The 21,849-nt window shown below is 38.3% G+C and overlaps 1 protein-coding gene across 5 annotated transcripts in view; it reads right to left on the bottom strand.

Annotated features, from left to right (window-relative positions):
• The window catches only part of CD96 (CD96 molecule), a 92,159-nt gene extending 71,419 nt beyond the window's left edge, over positions 1–20,740 (bottom strand). For all 5 annotated transcript variants that reach the window (XM_072722624.1, XM_072722642.1, XM_072722615.1 and 2 more), the window contains exons 1-3: positions 20,602–20,740; positions 18,356–18,709; positions 2,241–2,365 (exon numbers count right to left, since the gene is read on the bottom strand). In XM_072722624.1, coding sequence (XP_072578725.1) covers positions 2,241–2,365; positions 18,356–18,709; positions 20,602–20,662 — 540 coding nt within the window. In that variant the 5' untranslated portion in view covers positions 20,663–20,740. The remainder of the gene's footprint in view (positions 1–2,240; positions 2,366–18,355; positions 18,710–20,601) is intronic.
• Between the last annotated feature and the right edge of the window lie 1,109 nt (positions 20,741–21,849).

Below are 21,849 nucleotides of genomic sequence, written 5' to 3'. Positions count from 1 at the left end.
GGAAGTTTAGGACTGCCTCACTGTGTGACCTTAGGTGCACTCTCTCTGTCCCTCATTTATCCTAAATGCTCGGGCAGGATCCACAGATAACATCTGCATAGCCTTCTCTGTTTCTTTGAAGACAACTACAACATAGAAGGTGCCTTATCAGTTATCTAGTTGTTGATACTTAATGAGATGCTCAATAACCAACCAGCATGAATTTAGTGACCATCAGTTTAATATGAGGCCAATGAGTAGGACGGTGGGGGAAAGGGACAAAGAGAAACAGATCTATTCAATTATTTATTGAGTCTTTATTGAGTGCCTGTGTTCTAGGTACTAAACCAGATGCCAGGGATTTTTTTCAATGAGAGGCACTGTGTTTAGCCCTGGAGAAGCTCAGAGTCACACAAAAGACACAGGCTGGCTGAAGTATTGACACTTGCTTGGAAAAACAGATAACCTAATCTTTAGATAAGTTAAGAACACTATAGATCAGCTCAGTAGCCAGGCTAAATCTCTGCAGTCAAGCTTTATTCAACTGTATTGTTATTTATTATTATTAAACTTGATTATTCCCCTTGATAGTGAAATTGTGATAATTAGAGTGTAAATGTTTGCCCATTGGTGGGAAATAGGAATAACACAAGGTACAGACGGTGCACTTCCATTGCTGTAATGTTTAGTAGGGCCAGTTCCTGCCCTCTTGAGATCATCTTCTCTTTTCAACTTTTTCTCTGAGAACCACTCTATATCATGCTTTAAGAACAACTGCCTTATACTAATGATAGACATACTAATGATAGGAAGACTTACATTTTGGAAACCAAATCCTATAAAGGGGGAAAAGTGCTTTTTGACAGATGACAAAGGAGACACTATAGATTTTAGAACAGTCTGGGAAAGTTATTTCAGAACATTTTTTTCTTTTCATCCTACTGACTATCCAAAAAATATCTAGACAGTGAAAACTCATTAGTAAGTCGCATTCTGTGGCCTCCTTGCAAGTCCATTATTTTGGATTTGGCACATCCTCAGAAAAATCTCTGTGCGTTGGGGGTCTAGTTTCCAAGACAGTCCACAAAAATTTCGGTAACTTGTAAATGTGAATTATCATTTACGTGGATGCAGTATTTTGCAAACTGTAGTAGCCACTACATTCATGGAGATCTAGGAGTTCTGCAAGAATTTTTAAATCTTGTGTTTTCCTTTTGATCACAGTCTAAAGATTATTATAATCATATTTTGGATCATCCAAATATGCACCCCATTGTGTGATTCTCAAAACTGTGCTGATGGTTATCTTTGTGTTAGTCTCATATCATCAACCAATTTAACAATATTAGAGGTCTACTATAAATTTAGATCACAGCTAGCTGCCATTTGGTTGGATGGCCTTGGAAAATTTCTCATGAAAGTCTAGACTTTTGGCCCCTTCCTTTTTTTCCCCCTTTCTTTCTTTCTTTCTTTCTTTCTTTCTTTCTTTCTTTCTTTCTTTTAGATTTCATTTATTCATGAGAGACACAGAGAAAGGCAGAGACATAGAGAGAGAAGCAGGCTCCATGCAGGGAGCCTGATGTGGGACTCGATCTTGGGACTCCAGGATCAACACCCTGAGCTGAAGGCAGATGCTCAACCACCGAGTCACCCAGGCATCTCTCTCTTTTATTTTTTCTTTTCTTTTCTCCTTTTTAAGTCAGAAAACATGACATCTATAGGCCTGCCACAACCTGTGGCAATAATAAAACTGAAATGGCTGCTGAGTGGTTGCTTCTCATACAGGTCCTGCTTCTCTCATGTAGGTTTTCTGCCAATATCTCATAAGTCTGAGGGTTTGTGTTTCCTCATCAAAAGGAATGTTGTGTATTCCCCAGGATGCAGTAGCAAGGGTTCTAGGAAAAGGGGTTTCTACCCCTGCATATGTTGTTTATAAAACAAATATTTGTGTGTATAGATTTCTGCTGGATTTGGCTTCTCTCCGGGGCACCATCACACTTTTTTCTCTCTATAACCATGGTTTGGTATATAGCTTGAAATAGAAACTAACCTTTAGGAACTAATTTTTAAATAACTGCCTTCATAAACCCAAAGGCTTGCCGAACTGGAAGGAATCATAGTGCCCTCCCTCCTTCCCCTCCCCCAACAGTCCCCAACCTTTCACTAGTGTGCTTTCTTCCCTATTATTACTTGTTATTCATTTTTATTTCATTAATATTTAAAGATCATTGCAGTTATTCACGGAAAAGGGCAACACTTACCACCAACCATGCAAAGGTAGACTCAGACAAAATTTCTGAGGAGATATTTTGAAAGCATGGAATTTCCAGAGTCTGATTTAACCATACTTCCATTATATGGCTGCTTCCCCATTCATCTTGTGTCACTGTAACAAAACATAGGTGGAAGAGATATGAATATGTGATTGGTTTATAAAATGCTTTTTGTGAGAGAAACAAGAACAGTTTTAATGGAGAGATTCATCTACCCTCAGCGCGGACCTATTTCAAGGCAAGACCCCACTACATTCCTCATTGTATAAATGGCAAAATGGGACCACTGAGAATCAGAAAGTTCCTTATCACTGAAAAAATACAGAGAAACTACCCTAAAAGAATCCAACTCACTATTTGGTATGTTCCTTCGCTTTAACCCCAAAATTAGGCTTCAGACCATATTTTCTTGATTAGTTAGAATATAAAACTTTATAACTTAGCCTCTAATTGTCTCATTAAACATTCTAATAGGTTTCAATTTCTTTTGAGATGTTTTAGGTTCATAGCAAAATTGAATGGCAAGTACAGAGAGTTCCCATACATCTCTTGCCTCCTATGCATGCACAACCTCCCCCACTATTAACACCCCTAACCACAGTGGTACGTTTGTTACAATCAATAAAACTACATTGACACATCATTATCACCCCAAGTCCACAGCTTATTTACATTAGAGTTCACTCTTGGCACTGTACCTTCTGCGGGTTTGGGGGAATGTATAATGACACGTATTCACCATTGTAGTATCACATGGAATAGTTTCCAGAAATCCTCTGTGCTCTCCCTATTCATCCCTCTCTCCTGCCAAACTCTGACATTTATCAATCTTTTTGCTGCCTTTATGAGTTGTCTTTTTAGAGTTTATAAATATTCCTCCAAAGAGGGACTGATACAGAAAAATATATAAGGAAACTCTGAAGAAGCATTATTAATGGACTATTTTCTTTCTTTCTTTCTTTCTTTCTTTCTTTCTTTCTTTCTTTCTTTCTTTCTTCTTTCTTTCTTCTTTCTTTCTTTATTTCTTCTTCTTTTCTTCTTTCTTCTTTCTTTCTTTCTTCTTTCTTTCTTTCTTCTTTCTTTCTTTCTTTCTTTCTTTCTTTCTTTGTAATAATGGATAAATATCAGTTTCATAGCCTCTCTTTGGGTAAGTCATAGACACACACATACGTGTTTGTGACTAAACTATAATAATATCAAAGAATAATTTATAAATGAACTCTATCATCCAGATATCCTAAAAATCTGCTTTTCTTTTTTCCATGTCCATACAAATCTTGTTTGTATGCATATGTTTTCTCATACTTTGCAGTCCTTTTAACCAATAAACATTCCTGTATGTTTACATAAAATGTTTTGCGTGATTCTTAAGCTATTTGTGGTTGAAATTTTCAGACTTTATGTCATGCTGTCACATATACACATCATCATTTGTTTTGTCATTTCCAATTACTGAATAATGTGTTCTTTCAGTTTGGGCTTTTAGTTTATTTAAACTATTATAACCAATATAGCAAGGACCATCCTTATACTAATAGCTTTCTTCTGACCATTCAGCTACTTAACATAAATTCCATGAATTTAATGGGCATGAGTATTCTCCTTATTATCAACAGCATATTTTTTGAAGTGGAATATTTCTCAGTCTGGAATGTTATATCTAGACTGTAGGAGGACTTTGTTACATTCCAATCTCTCAGTAATAGAAGCTATCTTCTTTACTGATAATTCTTTCCTCCTCCCTTCCTTAATTGAAACCAGGCCTTCCCAGTAGGTCACATCTTCCCTGCATCATTCTCAAGTAGTAGCTGTTTATTTTCTCATACCCTTATTTCCTCAAGATTAGGTGGGATCAGTGCTTTCCTTGTTCCTCATTACTGCTTCCAAATGTTCTTCCAACCCCATAATTTAAAAAAAAAAAAGCCCCTGCCCTTTATAGTTAAAACAATTTAGCTACAACAGTACTTCCAAATGGAGTCTTTTTTCCCAAATGGAGTTATTTGTATACCACCACCAAAATTGTTTGCCGGGACTACATACCACCATTGCTATTATTTAATTTTATTCTTGATATTATTGTAATTGGATTTTTTGTAATTGTTTTACTTATATAAGTTTATTTTAAACAGAGAATGATCTAGACACTAATATTTGAGAAGCACAGGAAATCCACTTGATATGTTAATTGTATTTTAATGTACATTACTCAAATATATAAGTATTAGGTTTTTGTAAAGTTTATCCAGGTTCTGGGAAGTTGGGAATGCAACCGATCTAACTTTTTTAATATTCCTGAAACTCCCTATAGAAACAGACAAAGTTAACTAGAGTAGCAAACCTAAAAACACATAGGCGATACGTATAGGAACACTAATTAACAATATACCCCCCATAATAGGTGGGGACAAATCACTGGACCACTGTGGTATCAGCAACTGAGCAGAAACAGGAAAATTGACTGGGCTTCTGATGCCCCCCAGAACTAGATAACTGCCCCCAAAAAGCAACAGGTAATCACTGGAAAGACATGCAGACTAGTCTGAGAATAGCAGCAGAAATGGAGAAATGAGTTTGCAGGCACCAGATTACCAGTGCCTTCAAGGGAAACAAGAAGAGGCACAGCAGTGCTGGAACACAGGGTGCTTTTCAGACAGATCCCATACTGTGAAGAAACCCCTGAGAGGAGAATCCAAATTAAACAGGACAGGTCCAATAGGAGAAAGCAAACGGGCAATTTAGATAAAAGTGAGGGATAGGAGGAGAGGAAGTATACCTCAGAAAGTACAATGGCATATCATTTACCTCAAAACTAACAGAAGAGAGGGCTCTAGGGGCACTGAAGACTTTACAAAAGCTAGCCTAGGCCACCCTTCCATGGCAAAAATCAGCATGCATTTACCTTAAGCATGAGCAGTAGAAAAGGAATGGTGTTGAATCACATATGAAGATACTATAAGAAGAAAAGAGAGCAAAAGAATATCCCCACAACAATGATGGCATATTAAAAAAAAAGAGAATTTCACAATGAATAAAAACTAGAGTCTAATAATTCAAAATGAGGTAATAGAAATAAGGAAAATGATATGAGCTGCAAAAAATTTTAGCAAGACTGGTAAATGAATTAACTGGCAAGAAGGAAGAAAGCTCAGGGGATCCCTGGGTGGCTCAGTGGTTTAGCGCCTGCCTTTGGCCCAGGGCGCGATCCTGGAGTCCTGGGTTCGAGTCCCACCTCGGGCTCCCTGCATGGAGCCTGCTTCTCCCTCTGCCTGTGTCTCTGCCTCTCTCTCTCTCTCTCTCTCTCTCTCTGTTTCTTATGAATAAATAAATGAAATCTTTAAAAAAAGAAATACATATTGAAAGATTATACTGCAAAAGTAGGGAAATGGGTTCAGAATAGACATTAAGGCATATTATTATAATGGTATTTTTAAAAAGTCAGTTACAGGAAATGGGATTATTATTAGCTTTTTGACAGCCACTCGTTATGCCAGAAAATAGGGTAGCAACATATTTAATGTACTCAAGGAAAGAAAATGTGATCTAAGGATTTTATTCAGCAAAATTAGCCTTTTGCTATGAAGATGACATAAAACCTGTTAGAACCATGTATAAGAACTCAGGGCATATTGGTCTCATGAGCACTTCCTGAGGATTCTCCAGTAGAATACACTTTAGACTGGAGAGGCATTTACATAAAAGCTGAGATGAGTGTTGAATCTACGCTCACCTTTAGCACTAAACATAAATCATTGCTATAGGGAAGAGAGTAATAATAAATATATATCTTAAATGAAGATAAAATAGAAGTATTATAAATGGGGCAGGGGGACGGTTGAAGTGCTTATGGCTATGGGGCCATGGAAAGGTCAGTAAAACAGGCATGTATAAAACCAAGCAAATGTATAAAAACCATCATTTCAAGACCAAAGGCAAACATAATTTGGAAGCATCTCTTCTTGGAAAAATGCTAGAATTTCACTAAGAATAGCAAGACTTTACTCTTCTCACCTAGGGATCCTTCCATTCCCTTCCCCAGCATTGTCAGTGAGAAAGTAGCTTTACCATCTTGGAGCTGGCTGCAAAAAACAGCAGCTTTTCTTCCAGAAGAAGCAGACTTAAATTAGGTTTGAGTGTGAAGATCCTTCACTTTGTTAGCTAACAGGCACAAATTTGGTAGGAAACAGAGAAAAACTGAAACTTGGTTAGCGTGGGTTTGCAAATCCCACTTGGAGTGAGTAGCAGACCAGACAGACATTTAACACAGAGATTCTGGAAATTTGAGTCATGAAATAGCTCAGATGAATTATCTGCCCATCCTAGGCTGACTGAGAAAATAACTACACAGGGGAGTGGGGAGACCTCAGAGAGCTTTCTGAAAAGCCAAACCCAAAGGAGACCATGTAACTGTCTGCAACTCTGCATGAACCCTCTAACCACCTCCTCCCCCTAATCCAACACACACATACATCTTACATGTAGAGGGTGGAGGCCTAATAGGCCTGAGGAATTTGAGTACAACTTTTGTCAAATTCATTGGTGGACCAATAAAGAAGTTTTGCCAATGCAGGGGCAATTCCTTGGAAACCAAACTAAAGACATAATAATTCTTATAAAAAGTTGAGTAGAAAAATCAATAGCCACACACTGAAGAGGAAATAGGTTTTATAATTTAGGTATGAATAGTTACCAAAATTTTAAAAAAATTAAGAAAACCTAAAAAAAACCCCACTGGATCTAGAGCTGTCACATTATTATTATTATTCATGTCTATATTTTAACAAAAAAAGATGATACATGAAGAGGAAAGAGTAATCCATACTCAGAAAAAAAAGCAGTTAGTTAAAATTGATTCTGAGTAGGCCCTACATTGGATTTAACAGACATTACAGCAGCTCCTGGAAGTATGTTCGCAGGATTAAGACAAAATATGATGAAAATGACTCAATAAATAGGGAATCCTAGTGGAGAAATAAAACCTATCAAATGAACCAAATAATTGTTCTAGAGTTGAAAAGTCAATAACAAAAATGATGAAAAATTAACTAGGGATTCTCAATAGCCAATTTGGGATGATGGCAGAAGAAAGAATCAGTGTATTTGAATATTGATCAATATAAATGATCTAAGGGCACCTAGGTGGTGCAGTTGGTTAAGCATCAGACACAGGTCATGATCTCAGGGTCATAAGATTGAGCCCCACATTGGACACTGCACTCAGTGTGGAGTCTGCTTAGGACTCTTCTCTCCCTTTGCACCCCCTGCCCTGTGCTTCTCTCCACCCCCCCCCCAAAAAAATAAATCTAAATATATATATATGTAAATTATCTAGGACAGAATCAAAGGTTCTAACAAGTATGCAATGGGAGTCATAGCAGGAAAGATGAAAGAGAGTGGGACAGAACAAATGTTTGAAGAAATAATGGCTTCTTATTTGATTTTTAAAAACTTTCTGCAAAGTTAAAAGACACCTCCACGAATCTTAAAACTCAAAAAAGTTTTTACACAAACACAAAGAAACACCCACCTAGGCATATGAATATCAAACTGCTGGAAGCCAAAAACAAAGAGAAAATTATGGAAGTAGCAATTGAAATCAGTAAGAAAAACAAAACAAAACAAATCACATGCAGAGACCAATAATACAATGGCTCACTTCTCACATGGAACAATGGAGATCAGAAGATATATTCAAAATGCTGAAAGAAAAAACAGCCCACTAAGAATGCTACATTCAGTGAAAGTATCCTTCAAAAATAAAAATGAAAAAAAAAAACAAAACAGGATTCCGCAAGTAGATTTGTCTTACATAAAATTCTAAAGTAAGTTCTTTAGGCTGAAAGTAAATGATACCAAATAGTAACTTCATGCCATGAGGTGGAATGGCGAGCAGAGGAAATGGTAAATACATGGGTAAATATAAAATACTATATATTTCTTTTTTTCCCTCTTAATGTCTTTAAGAACAGAAATTTTTTATTTTTTTTTTTATTTTTTTTTTTTAAGAACAGAAATTTTTTAAACCATAATTTTAGCACTGTTCTGTTGGGTTTATTTTATAAATATATAATATATAACATATATATCTTCAAGAGTTATAATGAAAAGAAGAGATATGCTGGAGGAAGTTGCAAAAAGAGGGAGAAAGAGAGAGAAAATAAACATAGAAACAGACATAAGAATGATCATGACATTGAAGTTATCCAACAAGAATATTAAAATAACTTTTTTAATGTATTCAAGAATAGAGAAAAAGATGGAGTAAATGAAAAGATGGATAACCTGATCAAAGAATTAAAAAATCTATCCAAAATAGTAACTTAAAAACATAAGATCAGAAATTAAGAATTAATTTGATTGGGTTGAAAACTTAACTGGACATCACACAAAAATAAAATTTCTGAATTGGATTATAGGTCAATAGATAATTTCTAAATTACAGAAAAGAAAAACAGAGAAAATATAGGAAAAAAAGCATTAGAGAAACACAAAAGTAGAAATTTAGGCACATTTCAGCATAATAGGGATAATTACCATAACAAACTGAAATTCATCAATATGTTCAAATTCATATGAATTCATAATACAAAATACTTTTTGGTCAGCTTATAAGAGTGCTAGTGAACCAGCTCATTTTTAAAACGTACAAATAAAGGGAAAGAATCAAGTATCTGTTCTGCTTTTCTTATACAAACTGCACATCAATAAATAATTGGCTCATGAGAGGAAATTTCTCTATAAGCAGACTTCAGGTAATAAATACAAGAATGATAGAATTTGAGCATCACTATTTGTCAACCCATAATGAATTAATGGATTCAGGCAATACTCATCAATGGTGGTTAACATCACACAACCAGACATTATGTGCCTCTGACGTAACTATGCAACATCATCTCTGAAGTACTTGTGCCAAAAAACAAAAAGTAAAAACAAAGTTAATGTGATCAAATCTCCATATGCAACGAACTAGTGAAAGAGGAACATGAGATATAAGAGCAAAATCCAGGCTGTGATAATTTTACAGGATAAAGAGTCAAATTTACTTGAAAGAAAAATAAGAAATATAAAATAACCTTTAGATTAAAAGAGAGTTTTGAAGTGTCTGGGTGACTCAGTTGATTAAATGGCTGCCTTTGGCTCAGGTCATGATCTTGGAGGTCCTGGGATCAAGACTCCCTGCTCATCAGGGTGTCAGCTTCTTCTTCTCCCTCTGCTCCTCCCCCACCTCGCTCACAGGCTCTCTCTCTGTCTGATAAATGAATAAAATCTTTTAAAAAAAGGGGGGGGGAGTTTTGCAATGATCACAACACTTTGAGTTTATGTGAATCCAATTTAAAGAACCAAAATGTAAAAATAACAACTATGAGCTCAATTGGATATTTAATGGTATTAAGAATTTACTAGTTTTGTTTTTTTTTTTTAGTTCTGGTAGTGGTATCGTGGCTATTATATATATATATATATATATATATCTTTATCTTTTAAAGACTCATTCTAAAATAAATAAGATATCTTGGGTTGTCTTTAATCTGGGAGGTGGCATGTTGCTAAGAGTTTAAATGAAACAAGATTGTCTGTAAATTAATAATGATTAAAGTTGCATGTTCAGTACATGGGAGCTCATTGTACTATTCTATATAATGTTGTATGTTTGAAATTTTCCCAATTAGAGCTTTTAATATTTTTCCATGAATCATCTGAAGTCATCTTGAGTATTGCCAGCTATATGCAGCACACTTTGAGAAAAACTAATCCTTCTCTCCCCCAAATTCACTATTATCCTCCGATTCAGGGATTGCAAAACTATGGCCTGTGGGCTGAATCTAGTGGCTATTTTTGTAAATAAAGTTCTACTGGAACACAGGCCCATTCACTTACATATTGTCTATAAGTGCTTTCATGCTACAGCAGAGTTGAACAGTTTTGACAGAGGCTGTACAGGCTGTGTGGACAAAGCCTAAAATATTTACTATCTGGTCCTGCAAGTTTTCCAGCTCCTACTCTGATGTCCCAGGCCTCATCCATTATTTGTCTTTAGATCTAATCCTGAGTGGTTTCAGTAACCTCTCAGTTGACCTATTCACTATCTGGCCTCTCAGGTCTGCCACTGTTATTCCCCACTGTCTCCACTCCATTTCTGCTTTCTACTTTCACCATCAAATTTGGACCTTTTGAGCCACACATAATTGCTTCACCTACAAAATCACTCCTGCTGGTTGTTTTGTGCAACTAATGTTGTCTCTCCTGTTCTCTGTCCTCGTTGAGACTAAATGAGTTGATCTCTACTTTCTCCCAACCCATCAGCTTTCTTTTCTTTGCTTCTCTCATCATCTATCTAGAGTTCTATAGTCCACCATTTCAGTAACATTCTTGTTATTATCCCAAGTCCCTTGGCTCTTGTTTTCCTCCCATTAGTATACAGGGAGTCCAATAGTGAACTGAACTAGCTACTTTTTAATGCCCAGATCTAAGCAGCCAAGCACTTCTGCCAAATTGTCTTCACTATAATTTCTTATCATACTCAAATGAATATTCAACATGAACAGAAAATCCAAATGCATTTACCTAGGGAACTCATTTTCCCTCTATTCATAGAAACTATTTCAAAATTTTCCAACCTCCTTTGATGAAGCCTTCTCCCTCTCTCTCTACCTGAAGATAACTTTGTTTCCTATTTTATTTATTTTTTTTAAAAAAGATTTATTTATATTAGAGAGAGAGAAGGAGAGAACGAGCAGGAGGGGCAGAGAGAGAGAGGGAGAGGGAATCCCAAGCTGACCCCACAAGGAGCAGAGAGCCCAATATGAGGCTTGATCCCAGGACCCTGAGATCACAAGGTGAGCCGAAACCAAGAGTCAGATGCTCAACCAACGGTGCCATCCATGTTTCCCATTTTCGAGAAAATAGAGAAGGGCACTGCCGTCATCCTGTGCTTTTGCCCCAACTTCCTTCCCTTCTGTTACAGAATTTTTTAAGAATGTCCTTTTGTCCATTAGCCATAGTACTAATGTTATAGATCTCATTGTCCCTATATTCTCCAAAACCTTAGTTTATTTATTGTACTAAGTGTACAGTATGGTGTATTTCACTATACTCTTTCAACTCTGACTTGATTTTAAAGCTTAGTCAAGCGTCTTGCATTAATTAAAACCATCCTGCTCCCAGCATAATGCCAATGCAAGCACTCACGCGAGCACTCCTAGCCTTCCACTCACTCCTGACAGACTTGTTAGCAGTTGCATCAACATTTGTTGTCTCCTTTTCCTTGCCTCATACTCACTCCTCTGCTCCCTTGAGTCTGACTTCCATTTGCCTTCTGCTCTACAAAAACAGCTTCTGTGAAGATGATCAATAACAACCTTGTTCCGAAATACAATCCAATAACCATGTTGTCCTTTCAGAAACATCAGAATTGATAGCTACCTCCTGTCACGAAATATTGTCATTCTAGTTTCCTTTTGTGAGCCAACTCCTCTTCTGATTTTACTGCTGCCTCTTTAGTTACTCTTCTATTTCCTTTGAAGATTTATCTTTCTCCATCTATCTCAGTTGACGGGCACATTGCTTTTCTCACTTGATTTTCTCTGCCTGTATTTCTTTCACTCCCAAAACCTCAGTTAGCATCCACTCAGATACCTCACCAATTTGTATCTTCAGCTTAAAGCTTTCTTCTAGAGCAGGAGTTGTATATCTACCGATTTCCTTGACATCTCTTGAATGTGTCAACTTCAGGTCTAACTCCACATGTACAAAATCAAATTCAAACTCAAAACAATCCCTGCACGTTTGGATTGTCCTCTAGTTTTTCCTAACACTGAATTACTGAGTAATTCTCCCATTTTTTTTTTCTGTTCCACACATCTGAAACCAAAGCATCATCCTTGATACTGCTTTTTATTCTTCATTTCACACGTGCAATCCAACATCAAATCCTGTAGGGTGAATATCCTAAATATATTTCTAGTTTGAACATTCCTCCCCATGTACCTCACTGCCACTCTACTCAATGTTACTAGCATCTCTCACTTAGATTTCTGTCCTGTCTTAACTGATCTACCTTATCCTCTCTACCTTTTCTCAATCTGTTCTCTGCACTGTTGCCACAATAATCTTTTTGAAATGCAAAATTTTAATAAAGAATCAACAACCACCTTCCAGTTAGTTTCCACAGCTCCTAGGATAAAGATAAAACTTCACTGAACCATTCAATCTTTCTAGCCTCATCTTCGACTGCTTCCCTTTTAATCCTGCTAAGCCATAATACATTTTAAAACCCTCCACAGAGGGCACCTGAGTGGCTCAGTGGTTGAGCATCTGTCTTTGCCTCAGGTCGTGACGATCCCAGGGTCCTGGGATCGAGTGCCACATCAGGGAGCCTACTTCTTCCTCTGCCTATGCCTCCGCCTCTCTGTGTGTGTCTCTCATTAATAAATAAATAGAATCTTAAAAAAAAAAAAAGCCCTGACTGTTGCAATATCTCCTTACTACCACAGAGCCTTTAACACATCCTGTTTCTGTAAAGCTGTGTTCCCCACATTTACCTGGTTAACTCCTGTTCAGGCATCACTTCCCCAGGAAACCCTTCTTGATCTTCCTACTGCAAGAGTACATCTCACTGTCGCAATTTGACCTTTTTCTTCTGCTTAATTGATTATTTTGTGTCTCTTCCCGTTGGACTTCATGATTCCTGATGACAGAGTCATGTCTGTATTGTATCACTGGTGCCTTGCCAGTGATAAGCACTCAAAAGTATATGTAGGATAAAGATTGAATACAAGAATTTAAGAAGAGATAGCATTCAAGTTCAAAAACAAATTATGCTATAAAAGAGACACACAGATCAATGAAACAGAGAGCCCAGAAATAAACCCCCATGTAGGGTTAGTTAATTTATAATAATGTCATTATGAAAGGAGCCAAGAATACGAAATGGGGAAAAGACAATCTCTTTAGTAAATGGTGTTGGGAAAACTGGAGAACTGCATGCAAAAGAAAGAAACTGGGCTCCTGTCTTATACCATACATAAAGTCAAATAAAAACAGATAAAAAAACGTGAACATAAAACCCCAAACCATACCACTTGTAGAAGAAAACATAGAGGCAATGATTTTTTGGTCTTGGCAACGATTTTTTGGATTTGACACCAAGAGCAAAGGCAAAAATAAACAATGGGACTGCATCAAACTAAAAAGTTTCTTTCTGGAAAAGGAAAACATCAATAAAATGAAAAGGCAACCTATGGGATGGAAGAAAATATTTATAAATCACATATCTGATAAGGGGTTAGCATCCAAAATATATAAACAACTCATACAACTCAACAACAATGACAACAAAATATACAATCCAATTTAAAAATGGAGAAATTGAATAGACATTTTTCCAAATAAGATATCTAAGTATCAAGTAGGCAAGGAAAGGGTGCCTGACATCACTAATCATCAGGGAAATGCAAATCAAAACCACAGTAAGATATCACCTCACACCTGTTAAAATATCCATTCTCAAAAAGATAACAAATATAGGAACAGATATGAAGAAAACGGAGACTTGTGAATTGTCGGTGGAAGTGTAAATTGGTGCAGCCATTCTGGAAAACAGTATGGAGGATCCTCAGAAAATTAAAAATAGAACTATCAGGGTGCCTGGGTGGTCAGTGGGTCAAGCTTCTTGCTCTTGGTTTTGGCTCAGGTCATGATCTCACAGGTGGTGGGATCAAGCCTGGCCCCTGGCTCCATGCTCAGCAGGGAGTCTTTTTGAAGATTTTCTCTCTCTCTCAAATAAATAAATATTTTTAAAAAATAAAAATAGAACTACCATATGATCCAGGATTTCCACTTCTAGGTATATATCTAAAGGAAATAAAATCACTATCTTGAAAAGGTATCTAGCATCCCCATGTCTATTGCTGCACTATTTACAATAGCTAAGACATCGAAACAACCCAAGTGTCTACTGATGGATGAATGGATGAAGAAAATATTCTAATACACAAGGAAATATTATTCATTCATAAAGAAGGAAATCCTGCCATTTGTGACAACATGGATGGACCTCGAGCAAAGAAAGACAAATACTGTATGATTTCATTTATATGTGTAATCTTAAAAAACAAACCACAATGAACCCGTAGATACAGAGAACAGACTGGCAGTTACCAGAAAGGGGAGTGGGGGTGACATACGTGAGGAAGGTCAAAAGGTACAAACTTCTAAGATAAATAAATTCTGGAGAAAAAATATACAGCATGTTGACTAAAGCTAACAATATTGTATCATATGTTTGAAAGTTGCTAAGAGAGTAAATCTTAAAAGTTCTCATCACAAGAAAAAAATTAACTCTATGAGGTGATGAATATTAATTAAACTTATTGTGGTGATCATTTCATGATACATGCAAGTATCAAATCATCTGTGTACACCTAAAACAAATACAATGTCATTTGTCAATTATATCCCAAGAAAACTGGAAAGAAGTCAAAGAACAAATTATGTCTCTAGACAGGATAGCCAAGTTACAAAGATTATATTATTAAAATATTTTATTCCATTACTCATAACAGAATATAATAGTTCTTTTATCATATTCTGTACTACTTCTCTCAACCCTCCTCCTCTTCCTTATATTACCATTATTTCTCTCCCTCCCCCCACTGCTTTCAATAACAACATTAATAGTCCTCTAAGGCTTTTTTAAAAATTTTTTTTAAATTTATGATAGTCACACAGAGAGAAAGAGAGAGAGAGAGAGTGAGAGGCAGAGACATAGGCAGAGGGAGAAGCAGGCTCCATGCACCGGGAGCCCGATGTGGGATTCGATCCCGGGTCTCCAGGATCGCGTCCTGGGCCAAAGGCAGGCGCTAAACCGCTGCGCCACCCAGGGATCCCAGCCCTCTAAGGCTTTTATCCTGATCTGGGAAATTAAAGTCACATTGCACTTTTGTAACAGAGCCTAGTAACTTCAAATTTCAAAATGCACCAAAATCATACAATCTCAGGCACTGTGAGTCCAGTTGCATTCAAATTAAGGAAACTGGGATTATAACAACTCAGGGCTTTACTCAGAAAACTGGGTTTCTTGGGATAGCTTGAAAGCTAACCTAGGAGGAAACTCTGTCAGGTGAAAATGAAAAAGCAGCAAATGTCCAACTGTTTATCATCATTTCTACCCTCGTCCGCAGCCTCAGAGCACCAGCTCACACAGGAACAAAACATTGGGAAAAAAGAACAGAATCCATTCTCAGGCCCTCGGGGAACATGGGGACAGTATTTAGACATACACTGTTTTGTGAACACAGGGAGGAGAATGGCTCAGAAGACAACAGAAGTGAAACAAGAGGTCCCGACTGCCTGCGGTCCTTCAGAGTTTCATATTTAGATTTTTCTCCACCACTTCAATTCGCTTGTGTCCATGTGCTTCATGAGTGTTTACACTTCACATGTGCTTTGCTTATCCAACTAGCTTGCCAACCTGAAGATCTCACAGGGATGTACGAGGGAAATGGCAGGAGTCAGAGAAGCAGGGAGTGAAGATCAAAGGAATAAAGGAGAAAAAGGATGTGTCATGGGGGCGGGGGGGGGGGGGGAGGACTTGACAGGGCTTCTGAATGGCACCTGCCTCATCTGAGTTAAGTGTCTACTGCTTCGCTCTCTACCAGGCTTACACCGTTGGTCACTCTGTAATGAAGGATGCTTTGTCCCTTTCTGTTTTGCAGTTTTGTATGTTGCTCCCTTTGGATTCAGTACAAATTATCAGAACTATTTCTCTAACACTGAGGCCATTTTTTTTTTTCATCTGGTCCAGCTGACCAACAGCAAAGTTACAATCAGAAGACTGGGAAATTTCCAACTGCAGAGCGTGTGGGCATGGCTTCTGCCCCTCCAGAGATTTGCAGTTTTTAGTAGCTACAAACTTGGCTTCCTTGAGTTGCCCTTTATTTTAAGAAATATGTTTTCCTTAAAGGCAACATCACTCTCCTTCCCGGATAACATACTACCTCTTCTCCAGCTCCATCCTCATGTCGAGCTAGATCATATCCCTTATTTCCTCTAAGGTACAACAATCCATGTTGCCAATTCTCGATGGGGTTGGCTTTAGATCCTCAGAGATGTAATTGCACAGTTTACAGATGTAGGCAAGAAGTACAAAATCTTTATCTTTTAAAGCCAAGGTCAATGTGTACTTGTGCTAATGTATGTTCAATGTTCCACTGGGTTCCAAATTATGCAAATATAAGAAGAAAGGGAGGAGGATCCATCTTAAATAAGAACTGATAAATAGAGTTCACTCATTATCATTATTACTCTTCTTAATGAAAACTACCCTTTTCTAAACTCTTACTCTCTGGCAGGAGCTATGGTAAGTGCTTTACACAAATTATCCCATTTAATCATCAAAATAATGGTACCTGCATAGGAGGCACAATAATTATCCATATTTGTTATGGAAGAAAACAAAACCTTAGAGACTTAAAATAACCTGACTTGAATATAAATATATAATAAACAACAGAGCCAACACTCAAGTCCAGGCTATCATACTCCAAAGTATGTGTAGCTAAGCACTGTTCTACACAGGTCTCCATATTTCTCTTCATTCAACCCCACTCTACGTCGTCCCCAATTTGAACGTTAAGTATTTCTTTTTTCCTGGAAAACATCAATGGGAATAGGGCACTGTAAACTATTGGTAGAGAAGCTTCTGGTCTACAGGTAGATTGTTCCAACACCATGGTCTTGTCTCTTGGTAAGAAATGGAGAGGAGGTAGTAAATCCATCCCTGTTGCCTGTCCTGGGCAGTTCTGTGTCTCTTTTAGCACAGTCTTCATGAGTTAATTTTTGTTGTTTTTCTCTGATAGTAACAGGCCACTTTGCTCCTGAGTTAAAAACATTTCATTTCCAGTGCATTTCCATTTGTTGGCTTTCATTTTCATTCTTTTCCATTAGTATAAATCGAAATCATTTGCTGTAGGACCAACTAATTTAGGGTAGGCATTATTATCATCATTTTCCAGATGGGCTCAGAGAATGTACACGAAAGGCCCCAGCTGAAATTTATTTCTGGCCAGAAAGGAGCTAGAACTTAAGCCTAGGATTCCTGCCTCCAAATGCAGTTCCTCCAAAAGCAAGAATGTATGAATGCTACATGCCCAGCAGCCTCCTTGGTACCTTTACCTGCCCTATACTAAACATGTCATATATCCAAACCCACTTGCAGACATCCCCCCACAAACCTGCTCTGCTCCCTCTGCCTTCAGTGAATGGCAATCCCCCATCTCGATGTCACCTTAAATTTTTCTCTCTCCTTCACTCCTACTACCATGGTTCTATATCCGTTCTATTAGCGAGTCACATCTAGTTATGCCTGAAACATTAAATTTGTTGTTTTTTCTATGTCTACCCAAACTACCACTCTGTCTCCTCCAGGCTACTGCGACTGTCTCCTAGCTTGCTCCCACCTTTTCCTTCTTGCCCATTTTTGCTCCATTCTCCTACTGAAGCCAGCATGATCTTTTTCTGACATAAGTACAACCAGATTATAAATGTCATGCCATCCTTCTGTTGTGAATACTTCAATGTCTTCCTCTGGCTCTTATATAAAAATCAAAACTTCAAATATGGCTGACAAGATCTGACATGATCTGGTCCTTGCAATATCTCCCACCTCATCCCTTAACCTCTGCATCACAGCCCCGCTGGCATTTTTCCATTTCCTCAAACACTGCAAAGCCCCTCTCTCAAGCTTTTCCCTCTCCCTGGATCACTCACAAAACTCCCACCTCCTAAATGGTGTTAATGTCTACTCCTTCTTCAGACCTCCGCTCAGGTGTTGCTTGCTCAGGGTCAATTTCCCTGGCCTCCATGACAGGCTCTTTCACAAGACCATTGTAGTCCTTATCACTTCTCGCTGCTACAATTTTACATGTATTTGTGGAATTATTTGATTAATTCCTGTCTTCCTTCCCAGGCAATACCACTTCTGCCCAACCTCTGTGTACTTAGCACCATGTCCAGCACATGATTGGCTTCAGAATACATGTCCATCGAATCAGTGAGAGCTGAATGAAAGCATTTGCCCCTTTCCATCCACCAGTCATGCTTACCATTTGTCTGAATGAGTAGGTTGTAGATTCTAGTCCGAACACCCTCTGGATACAGAGTAAAGGTACACTCATACTTTCCAGTGAGTGAGGAGGACATGTTCCTTAAGTGTAGAGTCCAGATTGACACATTTCTGGGAGTTTCTACGTAAGTCACCAGTGACTCACAGGGACCGCCATTAGCACAGTGCAAGCCGTATTTGGGATGATAAAGGGCAATCAGGTCCAATTTATCAGTGACCTTGGACCATTGCATCTGCACCAAGAAGCCCTTCTTCTCTGTTTGGCAGGTCAGGTTGACATCAGAGCCAGGGAAAGCATAGGTGTCTTCTGCATTGGGTGCTTTCCCCCATACTCCTGAAAAGGAAGGTTGTGAGCCATTAGTTTACGTGATTCATGTGGAATGACTCTTCTTTAAAAACCTTGGTCACTTTGGTGAGGCGAGGGAGCTACTGAAGAATTTTCTCCCTGGTTGCCTTATGTGTAGGAGGGAGCCTGTGTGTGATCCCAATAGAGAAGCAGAGACACAGTATAAATGAGGAAGCATTTGCTGAAGGACACTAGGAGAATATTCATCTCTTTGTCTGTTGCTCTGCCCAAAGGTTAATTTAAGTTCTCTGACTACCTGTGAATAAAATTAAGCCAATTCAGAAATTTAAGTCCACCAGCAAACTTATGACAACTACTTTTACAATGACTACAACTGAGTTTTTTTTTTTTGTTTTATGAATCAACAGCTGCCTATAACACAACAATAACATCTTCTGAAACTGATATGTGTATAGTTGTTTTTAAAAATATATGTAGGCTATATTTTATTGAATCCTGCTCACATACTACAGAATGATGTTGTTAACACTCTACCAAAGAGGAAACTGAGGCACAGGGCGATTAGGTGATTTGTTTAAAGTCACACATAAGTAAAAGTAGAAGAACATGGATTTGGTTGCCTCGAGCCTGTGCCTTTTCTATAACCTTCATAACATGTAAACTGCCTCTCCATTCAGTTGAGAAGAGTAAGAAATTTGACATTCAATATGAAGATCAAAAAGACCTTCATGTCCGTGAAGCTAGAGCTCCTGAGGAGAGGAAGGGAGAAAATACCTCAGGTAGAGTTTCCACTAAAGATAAACTGCGGTCGGCATCATCTATTATCAACACTTTGAAATACTAGACATAAATGAAGAAGGTTCTCTCCCATCAGCTCTCTGACCACATGGTACAAGGCACTTAAAATATGTTAAGCATTGAGCCTTTGACATGCCTTCAATAGTGGAGGCCTCAATCTTAGCATTAATGGAACACCGTTCCAGGAAGGGTATATTAATATGACAAGTGCCACAAAGGAAAAAGATAAGAAGATGTCAAGCAATGGAGAAGAAACAAGGCTCTCAAAGGTACTTGACAAATGGGAATTATTACACTTTTATGGATTCAAAAGTTTGGGTAGGCAGAGGTTAGTACAGTTAAATGTCACTCCCTGTAAGCTCTCCTCTGACTGATAATATGCCTCTGATTCTATCCACAGCATTGTATTCCAAAGTCTCCTTTGATTTAGAAATTCTCCTGAAAATCTTTGTAGCTATATCTGTAAAGCATAGTTAATTCTTGAGACACTCAGGCTCACTCTAATTCCCCCATGCTACAGAATGCAGAACAAATCTTTCCTCCTGCTATTTTTAAATAGGCCCTGAAGGCACTGGCTCCCACTGTTGTAAGGACCCTACTTTGTCTTCCAGGTCCATACCTACACATGCCTCATTAAAATTCAACATTTGTTCAACTCCCAAAGACATTAGTATTTGGAGGAGGAATGCTTGTTACATACAAAAGAAAAAGGATCCTCGAGAGAGAGAGAAGTTGAGCAAGGATCCCGTAGCACCAATGGCTTTGTGATTTTTTTAGTATTTTGGAGTTGTTCTGACTACCATTTGGAGAGCATTTCGTTTCCAAGAAGCACAATTTCCCAGTTACTCCAGAGATCCCCTTAGGAAAGAAATGGGTGAAAATGTCTCAGAGCGGTGGCGCAAACCACTCATTCCCTTCTCGTTTTTAGTGTTCGTTAGTAATCATTTCTAGACTCTAACATCTCTCCAATAGCTGCCACTTAAATTCGTAACTGAAAACCTTAGCAACGATCTGCCTTCGTGATCAATGTCAGCAGTAGTCACACACATTTTAAATGAACAGAGGCCCCATTCGCCCCTACAGCAGCTGATTTGACAAGAAAGGACAACTGGAAGCCTTACCCTTGACGAAATGTATTTGGATAATGGAGCAGACAGCACAGTAGGTCCATTTTTTCTCCATCGTCTCATGGAGGCCTCACACCAGCATCTCCATAATCACAGAAATCAACTGATACCTTGAAGCAAACTCCAGCTACTCTATTTATGCAGAAAAACCCCAAACCTTCTGCACGCCTGGGTCTGCTTACCACTCAGCAAGACCCCAGGAAATGAAACGTAGACAGGAAAGTAATGTGGTTCAGAGCTAAGTATAACCTTCGACAGAACAATGTTGAAATTGTTCTCTGAAATTGTGTGTATCACCTTTGTTAAAAGACTTCTCGGGATCCAAAGATTCTCTGCTTCAGGATCTCTGTGTCAGTCTTGCTGCTTCGAAAATCCAAACAAAGGAAATCATGCAGAGCGATTCATAACGTGCTTTTTATACATTTCAAGAACACAAAGTCATTTAACAAATGTGAACTCCGTGTCTTTCATAACAGTTTTTTCTGTTCACTTTTAAAATATGTTTTCTTTCCAGAATTGCTCCCGGGTGAAAGAACAAAGGATTAACACGTGTAATTTTAATAAGATCTGAAAAGTAACAGGGTGTAACATCAGCTATCAAACCGAATTTTATTGTCACCCATATGGCAGGAAAACCCACATTTCCTGGCATTGGGGAGGTGAAGAGGGGCGGTTCCTCTTCTCCTCGTCTGGCCTAGGCTGGAGGTCGTCGGGCAGGGAAATCTTCCACCCTGCTGGCTGGAGGGGTTTTTCTCATTGTTGTCGTTGCCTCAGCCAAAAACCAGATAGAGTAAGGCTGAAACAATCTGGATCCAAAGGTAGAGAGCCTCCTACCTCAGCCAGCTACCGGGCCTGTGATATCTGCCCCATTAATTCCATTTACAGAGGACTGAGACTCTCAGGGGGTTAGAGAAGTGACTCCTGGTATAGGATGACTTCCCTGGCAGATACGATGCCAATACTAGTCCAGCTCGAGATAAAATGGGCTGTCTTCACCTTCCAAACTTAAGAGAACAAGCGTTAGGTTGAGGACTACAGCATGGGTTGATGAGCAAAGAAAAAAGACGCGTAAATATGTATTTACATGCAAGGATATCAACAATTGGTGAAATGTGACCCTAATTTCACTACTACAATAAAGGCAGCAGCCAGCAAGCCTAAAAGACAAACAAGAAGGTTGAGCTGTGTTCCTGAGGTGGATGCTCTTTTGAGGTCACAGGGAGACCATTCAGGCCAGGTTGT

The sequence above is a fragment of the Vulpes vulpes genome, chromosome 1, assembly GCF_048418805.1.
Source record: "Vulpes vulpes isolate BD-2025 chromosome 1, VulVul3, whole genome shotgun sequence".
Taxonomy (NCBI): domain Eukaryota; kingdom Metazoa; phylum Chordata; class Mammalia; order Carnivora; family Canidae; genus Vulpes; species Vulpes vulpes.
The sequence above is the reverse complement of the archived record's forward strand: the minus strand, read 5'-3'. Positions and strand labels throughout refer to the sequence as shown.